General features: G+C 39.4%; 1 protein-coding gene across 1 annotated transcript; it reads right to left on the bottom strand.

Moving 5' to 3' along the window:
- Window positions 1–5,782: 5,782 nt before the first annotated feature.
- LOC116219498 (macrophage mannose receptor 1-like) lies at window positions 5,783–9,516 on the bottom strand. The gene is made up of 7 exons (XM_031562796.2): window positions 9,383–9,516; window positions 8,574–8,960; window positions 7,946–8,107; window positions 6,629–6,790; window positions 6,399–6,512; window positions 6,086–6,226; window positions 5,783–5,997 (listed from the first exon to the last, which is right to left on the bottom strand). Exons 1-7 carry the CDS (start codon window positions 9,447–9,449, stop codon window positions 5,783–5,785), a joined length of 1,248 nt encoding a protein of 415 aa, XP_031418656.2. The 5' UTR covers window positions 9,450–9,516.
- Window positions 9,517–10,219: the final 703 nt, after the last annotated feature.

Here is a 10,219-nt window from a genome sequence, read left to right as displayed (position 1 = left end):
TTGGAGACTGTAAACAGAGGCAATATTTTATTTATTTGTCAAAATTGGGATTATTGGCCTGATTATACAGTATGTGACAAGATCATTACGTGAAGATCCCCATCAACATGTAAACTGGGTTATTTGATGATGCTATGCTGTCTTCAGAGTGTCAAGAGAGCAGGTAGGCTACAGGATTTGACATTAGCTAGCGGCTAGCTAGCCAGTGGTTTGTATGGTGTTGCTTGCTTTTTAGTGCGGGCGTCATTGGCCATCATAGGCGTTTGGCTGTGCCCTTGTTCACCTATGGATATTTGCTCCTTGATGCGAGTTTGGGTTAGGATAGCTTTGCTAGTTGGCTATTAGGTTCTGTTCTGAATGAAGGCTAAGCTGCTTGGCTGCGTCCTTTACAGTTTTTCTCGATTGCTAACACACATTTTTTGAAAGCATGCCTCGTTTCCTCAAAACTCTAAACACAAATCCCAAAACCACTCACACAAAATGCAAAACCCTTTATATATCCTGCGAAAGGCAACTTTGCTTTCAAAACAGTATTATGTCACCTCAAAAGGGTACTTTGTTTTCTAATGACAAACACAGCCCATTATATGAGTAGACATTCTAAGCATCGATTGAACACTGATGTGCTCAATGGAAAACACTACTATGAAATGGGAAAACACCAGTATGAAGGCCTTATCAGGAACATTATGTTACTATACGCTTACTCCTGTAGTAAAATATAACTGTATAATGTTTTTACGCAAATATAAAACAACACACAAATATACAGTAACAACTAAAATATTTCTTTATTTTTTCCAAAAGTGCTGTAGCCTATACATCACAGCAAACACAAATGAATGTGTAAATGATTTGCACAGAACAAACAATAGGATATAGGCCAGTACAGTCAACAAAAAAAAGAAAGAAAAATGTAAAATAAAAAAGGACAAAAAACTACTGCATCCTGTTCTAGCTCAAGACAAGATTGACAATGTGCTATCAGAAATAGACCTACACAGTGTTGTGAATGTTGTTGCATTTTGTGTGAGTGGTTTAGGGATTTGTGTTTAGAGTTTTGAGAAAACGAGGCATGCTTCATGTGTGTAAGCAATCGAGAAAAACTGTAACATTGGATTGGATTGCAATACAGTACAGTAATGTGTCAGTGCTGATAGGACGCAATCAGTTGTGGAAATGTATATGACTTACTTGCACATAGTCATAGCATAACTGTTTGACTGTCGGAGTTTCTGACAAAAGGCACCCTGTACACCTGCTTTATTCTCAAGGTGTTCCGCCTTAGAACACAGTCCACTGTGGCTAGGCTCACTGTATTGATGTTTAGGAATTAGTCTTGGTCATCAATGGTTGCACTTTGTATTTGTTTACGTAATTTTACAGATACAGTACAATGGAAAATACAAGAATACTATGCTCCTGATAAGGCATTCAAACTAGTGTTTTCCTGTCATAGTGTTTCTTCCCTTTTCCCTCTTCTGAATGTCCAGAGAATGGATGCAACTGAGAAGCGGCTTATATTTGGTTGAACCCTCTGGCCAGCCTCCTGCATGGTCAAACCATGGTTGACCACAGGGTTGACCACAGTGGCCCGAATCTCATCAGAGATAATGGCTCTCCTTCTTGCTCTTTCTCTTCATCCTCTTCCTCCTCCTCTTACTCTCACTCCTCTGCCTTTCTGATCACCTCTCACTTCAATGTTGCCATCAATTGTTCTCCAAACCAGGAGCTAACCTGTGGCCATCATATTGCTAAAGCTTTGATTTCAAATTGCACAACAGCCTTGGAAATGGAAGTTTTGCCAATTGAATAGCAGTGTGTTCTGTCTGAACACAAGGAGGTTTTGGCATTGATGAAGTGTGCAAAGTAGAGGATGGTGTTTAGTGTTTTGAAGAAAGTGTGGTTAACAATTGAAATTTGTGTCTAAAGCAGATAATTGTGTGTTGTGAGTTGAAGAAAGTGCGGTTAACAATTGAAATCTGTGTCTAAAGCAAATAATTGTGCTTATAGTTTAGCAGAATTGGTTTAGGGAGTTGGCACATGAGTTACAGGTTGTGGTCATTGTGCCATAAGTTCCAGTTTTTTAATGTCATCAATCGAGAAAAACTGTAAAAACAGAGATTTTAATAAAACCTGACCAATTATTATTATTGATATTTGTCACCGTAAACACAAAAATGGACCCATATTCACAAATATCATGTATTTCACAAACATTATGTATGCAGATTTGATAAACATATATGAGTAAAATCAGAAAGGAAAATCCATATAAGGTGAAAAAAAAAAATACATAACATACATGACAGTGATAAACAACTAATTTTAAATGGAATGTCAAAACCTCCCAAGGAATGTTATCAGAAACCTTCATTTAATTTCACAAAAATGTTTGACCAAATATTTTTTCTTGCACTTGATGTACTGTATACATACATACATACATACATACATACATACATACATACATACATACATACATACATACATACATGCATACTGTACAGTTGATTCATTGATTCAGTATTTATTTATGATGCACATGAATCTATCTCTATGCTGTCTATTAAATTCTTGTCATCAGGAATATCTTGCTTAGAGGACTTGAAGTACAACGGATTCTCAAAGGCAGGCATTCTGGGTAGAACTGGTTTACGGCCTTTGTAGTAGAAAAAAGCAGCGAATCCCATCACAGTGAAAGCAATCATAATGGCAACAACCAGCCCTGTATACAAACGGTGAACCTCCAGAACAGGGATTTCTAAAAAGAGAAAGAACGGAAAAAAGTAAATGACAGAACGATAAATGGTTCTAATGAATCTGATCTGGCATTTGTCAGCATACCTTTGTAGGCTTGACTGATGATGTTAATGCCCCAAATTCTGTGTTTTTTATTTGTGTGTGTTTGTGCCCCCTACAGTTTCAGGGTGTAATTCATTGACACTTTTCTATGTGCATTCTGGACAAGCTGAGTCTTCTTAGCTGATCACAAATCTTTCAGCTTGTCAACACATGCACAAATGTGTAACGTTACAAATCTTGGTTTGCTTTAATGGTAGCATGTTTAGCTAATGTAACCAGAGGAACAAAAACCTAGCCATCCTTTCCTGCTACTGTTTAAGCCAGGTATGTTACATTGTGGCTAATGTCTGCCGAAGGGAAGTCCCCATGGTCTTGCTAATATGTTTCTCATGTTCCTCGTTAGGACAAGGAATTTGTATATGCACTTGCAGTCATAAGACCCTCAGGAACAGGAAGGAAGTGCATATCTTTCAAACTTACACAGAGTAAAAAGACAATTTATGTCCTTACAATTATGGTTATAAAAAAAATGGTAAGTACAGTTCTTCAGTGAAGCTCATATTGTTGCTTATGTATACATAGAAATTTCACAAAATGCTCTTATTTAGCACTTATCGTCACACTCCTCATATTCACTAGACGGGTCGCAACACCGCAGAATGTAACTCTCAGGTACTGCTTCACACCCTGTCAGTGTACAGCTGCCACATCCACAAACTATAGTTCCTTAAAGTAACACTATGTAACAATTCTACCTTAAAATATCAGCTTGAAAAAAATGGTGCCGCTACAATTACTTTTAATATGGAGAATGGCCTCTCCGCCATTGCCATCGGGGGTCTGTAAGGAAATTACTGCGGTCTGTAGGATTTTTGGAGCCGCCCGGTTCTTTGTGTCTGAGCATGCGCGACTAGGATCGGGTAGCGATTTCAATTCAGAGCTAGCCATCTTTCTGCTGGATGCTGACTGTTAGCAAAGTTGTTGACTCGCTAGTTTGTCATAAACGGGGAAAGCTAATTTCAACAGGTTTCGCCGCTAGGGAGAGCTCCAAGCCAAAAACTCCTTATATATATATATATATATATATATACAACAATTTTTTCTAGTCTATTTATGCCAGAAATGTTATCACTCAAGATAAGATAACAAACTTATCGTGAACAAAATATCTTGTAATTTCACTTAATTCTGGCTGCTTCTTTCACTTTATGCTGCCATCTTATTACACACTGCTATGCGGTACATCTAGTCACACTTGAGAAGACAGTCCTAGTTATAAACTTGTTTTATGTACATTTTAAATAAATGCAGAGAGATTTTCAACAAGCGTGGAATTTTTTTATTATTTCCTGACATGGGACTGTGTGGATTTTGAAAGTAACGTTCATATGAGCAGCCAGAGCCATTGTGCTGCTTAAACGACTGTAGATTGTAAACGTCAACTTACCATGTGTAGACACTGTAGGCAATGGATCTGAAAAGGAAAATATGGAAAGCATGTATGCCTTGTCTTGACATTAATGTACATAAGCTTTTAACCATACACATGTCTGCCCAGTGAAGCTGGGAGTAACAACACCAAAACTGCACAAAAAGAACACCATACCAGATGAAGAAAAAATACAAGAAGAATACAAAATATGGAATTCTTTTCATATTGCGCTTGCACGTTGATATTTTTGCAGCATAAAAAATAGACACTATACGTAAATAAATTGTGGTGTACAATTGTTTCGTTATACTTCATCTGTAACCTGCGTGTTGTGTGAGGCAGAATGGATGCTCTTAAATTATCTATAATATGGACATCCCGATCTCCAGTATCTGAGCAGACGGCTGGAGAGGTAGTGGATCAGAGGGATCCTCTCACAAATGACTTCCACTGTTTGTATTCACAGCAACCCCCATGGATTGAGTGCTATCAGCCTCAGCATGGCCTGGACACAGTTTAACTAATTACCATATTACCATGGCTACCATATCCTGCATTCCTTTAGCACCTGGTTATTTGCCTCAACCTCCCCCCACTGTCACAGAGATGTAACTTCAGGATAGATGTAACTTCAGGATAGATGTGAAAATGTATACGAATGTTCATGTTTACATACATATTCATGTTTAGTCTCGAATTGATCTTTGTTATGTGTGCAGTGGTCTGATCATGATTTCATTACAATCTAAAGTATCTACACATGATGATCTCACTACTTTACTTTCTGCATACTAATCAGCCTCCCTGCTGCATGCATCCATGTTGGATTATATAAGCAGCCATTTTAAGACAATTGGTCTCTTGCATTCTGTCTCTCCTCTGTGCCTTTTCTACTTCTCTCCTCTCTGCCAACCCATCAGGGGCAGGCTGCTTTCTCTCTCTCTCTCTCTCTCTCTCTCTCTCTCCCCCCCCCCCTCTAGCCTGACGATGTCATACTCATAATTCTAGTCAGAATATGAGTCTGATATCGCTCCATTGGGCTGTGATTATGGGGCGTGTTTCAACCGAACCAGGAGAAAAAATGCCTCTTCGCTCAATTGGTTACCTACAACCAATCAGAACAACGTAGTATGTGACCATTGGCAGCTGATACATTACACTTTTACCGGATCCCGTAGGAAGGAAGGCAAAAACATCTTTTCGATTGACAAATGCCTTAATCGCGTTTCTCTGTTCCTCTTTCAAAATGAATGCACTGTCAATGTCTAAATGGACTCGAATCTATACATTTCAGCTCTCCAGCGGCAGCCATGTTTGTTGAAAACGAATTCAACTCGTGTGTTGGTGACGTGGTTGGTTACGTTACTGTTGATCATCTGTCCATCATCGTATAAAGCCCGCCTTAACAATTTGATTGGTACGGCCGATATCGAGCCGCAGATAATTTCTCCTCAATGGAGTAATGCCAGACCGAACTTCCCAACCAAAAAATGTGTGGGCGGGGCTAAGTTCGGTCTGGTATCCAGGCTAGTGTGTACCCACAGTTCAAAGAAAATAAAAAATAAAAGTGTGATTTGACTCACTGTATCCCAGCTGTGAGAGGACAAAGCTTTGCTCCTCTACGTCATGAACGCTCACTAAGTGTCCTCCAGTCCTCATACACTGAATGCTGGCATCCTTCCATGTCTTCTTTGTACGATTCAAAAAATAGCAGTGATCTGCGTATGGCACCCATGGAGCACTGCAAGAAGCTGGTGGACCTGAGAGACAGAGAGAGTGTTGTCAGGTGTTGGGAAATTCAATGAGCATTTCCTTTCAGTGAAATATAATAAATATGGCGCCGTCTACCTGGAGTAGCAGTAGCAGGATCTGTGGTCCTTTTCTGGCAGATATATCCGTGCTTTTTTGAGCACAACTTGTTTTCCCAGTGATAAGACTGCATAGTGTTTAAGGAACCACAGAACCATCCTAGGGCTGGGTTTGGCTGGCCTGAAATAAAAGATTTCCGTGTATATATATAATATATAATAATAAGATACTATATAATTATAAACGTTATTTAATATATTTCATTTATTCTTTACAGACACGTCTCTTCAATCTGTGGCAGTCATGACACAAATCACAAAACGATTAAATTATATACAAGAAAAACACACACCTGATCCCCATCTCAAGTAACGAAGTGGATGTCCATCTGCCCACTGCCATCCGCTCTCACTGTCTAGTTGATTTAGCCCAATCCAAAAAGTAGTTTGAGTTCCAGTTGTGATCCCTTTGTTTTCAAAAGAACTTCAGAATTAGCATGACATACTGATGTATCTTTCAAAACACAAGATGCAGGCCTTTCTGTGCCAACAGATATAATTTGCTGTGTCCCTGGTGAGTCACCTGATAGGTAGCTTTGCTCCTGGGGCTCAGTGATACTCAGCAGGTCTGAATCCTGCTGCTGGCAGCTCCTCCTAGCTTGGTGCCAAGTCAGTGCAGAGCCGACATTCAACTGGTAAAAGACGCCTGTCAGTTGATTCTTCTTCCAGAGCTTATTTTCAGTTGCTGAGTGTTTAAAAAACACACAAAAGTATTATAATAAATAAGTAAACCCATGGACGGATTAAGAAACCACGGGCCCCTGGGCCTGGACATGCTGAAGGGCCCCCCCTCCGCGAAAAAAAAGAATTGTGCGCCTGCAAAACACGCACGCACACGCACACACAAACACAACCAATGTGTTGGATTTTAAGGTCGAATTAGATACTTTGGCTAATGTATTGAGAAAGTAAAGTTTACTCCGTCACCTCCACCTTCGGTGAGGTGTGCACTGCCCCGCTATTGTTTCTGACATTACATGTGACAGGGCAACAGCCGAGTGATTCTTTTCCAAATTGAAACTGATTAAGACCTACCTGAGGGGCAGCATGGGGCAGGAGAGGCTGAATGGGCTGGCTATCCCGTCCATTGAAAAATCAAATCATGCATCACCACTTTTATGTCTGAAAGGCATCGTTCGGCAGGTGTAGTCTACTGTGCCTGCTTGTAGGTCTTGACTTTCAGATTCTGCGCCTAAACTAGCTATATCGTATCGTCTCATCACATGATCAAATAGAGACTTGACATTGGACAACAAGATACATATTACCCAGTGATCATCATTGCAAATCTGTATATGACAAAAATAACAAAGAAAATAAGAAATTATTAATTTAATTGAATCGGTTTTTTATTAGTTTCTATAGTAGCCTATATGTACGATAAGCATATATTTTTGTTATAGATTGCTACTGACGATTTCCCCCTAAAAATGATGAAAACCATGACAGAGACCGGTTTGTCATTTTGAGGGTATATATTGCATAAGGTATCCTTGGCAGTCCCATAAAAGTCATGCGTGATCAATGTCCCATTAATCTAGCTTTTTCTAACACAGCACAGGTACACTCAATTAAAGCATTAGCAAATTAATAAAATACACCTTTTTCAACCACAAATAAGAGACATAACAGTGACTTCACGCAGAGGCTCTGGCCTAGGGGCCCCCTGAGCTCATGGGCCCCTGGGCCTGGGCCCGGTAGGCCCGTTCGTTAATCCATCCCTGAGTAAACCTGAGGGTATAGCAAATCTTGAGAGATAAGTGAAACCATTTTGTTGTTTTGTTATCATTAATTGGCAGGACATATTAAGTATATCTTGTAGCATAGAAAGGTAACGTACATTTAGTAGGGCAGAAGCCCCACATGTCCTGGTAGTCTCTGTCCGGTGAACACCACGGCTCATCTGATTCCAAGAGCGAACAGTCTGAGTACCATATCCCCTTGTACTGGAAGGGAAAATGGCATGGGCGACCAAAGGCATTGCCTCCGATTGTGTACAGTTCTGTTAAAATATAATTATAGGTTGAGTATATAATACAGTTTCAACAGCATAACTGCATAACACATAACATAGCGTTCTTCGTTTTCTTTTTTCAACTGATATTGTCGTTTTAGCCACATTTTCTATTTCATTTCAACTCAATTTCAACCTTCATCTCAACTGCAATATTGTGTGTAATGTAAAATACTGAGTATAAAATAGTAACAGCATACTGAAAACATGCACACATACAATTAAGCCAAGGGTACGAGTGCTGAACTTTACTTTGATAACATTAAAACAGGGTAGGAGTCATTATGTAATGTAATGTGACACATTCTTGAAAAATAATGGGATGTGTCCTGACCCTGAAATTATTTTTAAGCTTATTCAAACATGACAGATTTTTAGGAACTCTTTGATAATATTTGTTCCACTTTCATTCAATTTAGTCCTCGATATAATCAAAAAACTGTAAGCCACATACCTTGGTATGGCCGTGAGCAAAGCCCCTCTGTAGTGCCATGTGTTAGCCACTGACTAGCAGCTCCAATGTCTTGGGTGAGTTTCAGGATGCTGTTTTCATCTTGGGATAAGAAAAGATTTGTCCCCTTCAGATTTAACAGCGTGTCATTCTTGCACTCCCACTTTTGGAGTTGACTTGTGTCATCACAAATGAGCCACTCTAGGCCAGAACCATCTGCTGTGCTCCCAGCTCCCAGGCACTTCTTCAGATGAACATTAAGGATGCGGTCGTTGGATGTCCAGCGGAACTGCTGGCTCAGTTGGTTGGAATCACAGTAGAACAGCTTTAGAGGCTGGTAGCCTTTTAGGCATTTGTTTACATTCTTGTCATACATCAAAAAATTGCTCTCTGTTGGGCAAGAAGCGAGACAGGAGATTGAATGAGAAAGGTTACCTCATCAGAGAATAATATTTCATCATAAAGCAGTTTGAAGATATTTCATGATTACTTCCCAAGGGTTCCATGTTAAACAGCTTCTCGCCACAGGGATGATTAACCACCCAACACTGACTTGATCAGTGGCAACTCTAATAACCATCAAATGATCATGTGGTGCCTAACTAATTCTGTGTTTTAACATTGTTAGTAGTAATAGTATATAATAACAGCAGTGATAATACTGACAGTGATGCATTGCAATACATTGTTAACCTCAAAATAATAACAGTAATGGCAAGAATATTACTTAATGACATTAACATCGTTGACTTAAATTGAACAAGTTTCTGTATTACATTAGGTGCACACTACAGACTACAATATTGCAGTACCTGATTGGCTGGAACACAATGTGACATGAAGGATGACCAGAACAATCCCCAGTGGCGTTGTCCTCATCGTAGCACGTCTACCTGCACAGGCTGTTCGTGTGTGAACTTGTGCTTCAAGAGCCAAGACTGAAAGTGGCACAGTCAAGGATGAGGCCTCTTTAAGAGGGGGCAAAATCAATGAGTCAGCTGAACAAATTTCAACATTGAACATTAGGAGTGGTAGCTGACATATCCTGTTGACTACATCCTTCAAACAGTAGATTTTCTTCTCTCAGTAATTGTATATAGACAACTTTGAATGCTTACATTTGAGACTGCAGGACAGATAGACAAGGACAAGGTTTAGCCTCTGATAGAGAAATGTAATACATTGTTATTCTATTATTAATCGGAATGCTTACATTACATTGCTTACTTACTGAATTAAGAAACCAACTCTTGTGATATGAATGATTGTGACACTTTGCTGAAGTGATACATGTTGTTTTTGCTGTCAGACACCTACTGATCAAACAAGGGTCAACGTCTTGTCTCAGAGTAATGTCCGTTTCTGCTTATGAAACATGTTTTGAGGAACTACCGGTATATGCACTTCATACACTGGCTGCGCCCAGCTCATCTTTGGAGTTTGTTCATGATATTTGGTTCTGACACGCTCCCTCTTTTGCAAAAGATAAAGCGCTGATTGAAATTCTGATTCTGTCTCATTAATATTAACATCTTTATAATAATTTATCTAACAGGCTCATTGACTCCAAGATGTTTATTTATGGTTTTTTTTCTCGTGATTTAAAGGGATGGTAACTGGTATAGGCCTAGGCTGTGGGATAGAATGCC

This window comes from Clupea harengus, chromosome 25, assembly GCF_900700415.2.
Source record: "Clupea harengus chromosome 25, Ch_v2.0.2, whole genome shotgun sequence".
Classification (NCBI taxonomy): domain Eukaryota; kingdom Metazoa; phylum Chordata; class Actinopteri; order Clupeiformes; family Clupeidae; genus Clupea; species Clupea harengus.
Note: the sequence above shows the minus strand (reverse complement) of the source record. Positions and strands in the feature narration are given on the sequence as shown.

Coding starts and splice junctions, on each gene's coding strand:
- LOC116219498 (XM_031562796.2), bottom strand. CDS start 9,449: ATGAGGACAACGCCACTGGGGATTGTTCTGGTCATCCTTCATGTCACA. Junction 8,108..8,573: donor TTGCTCACGGCCATACCAAG/GTATGTGGCTTA, acceptor ATATTTTAACAG/AACTGTACACAATCGGAGGC. Junction 6,791..7,945: donor GGGCTTCTGCCCTACTAAAT/GTACGTTACCTT, acceptor TTAAACACTCAG/CAACTGAAAATAAGCTCTGG.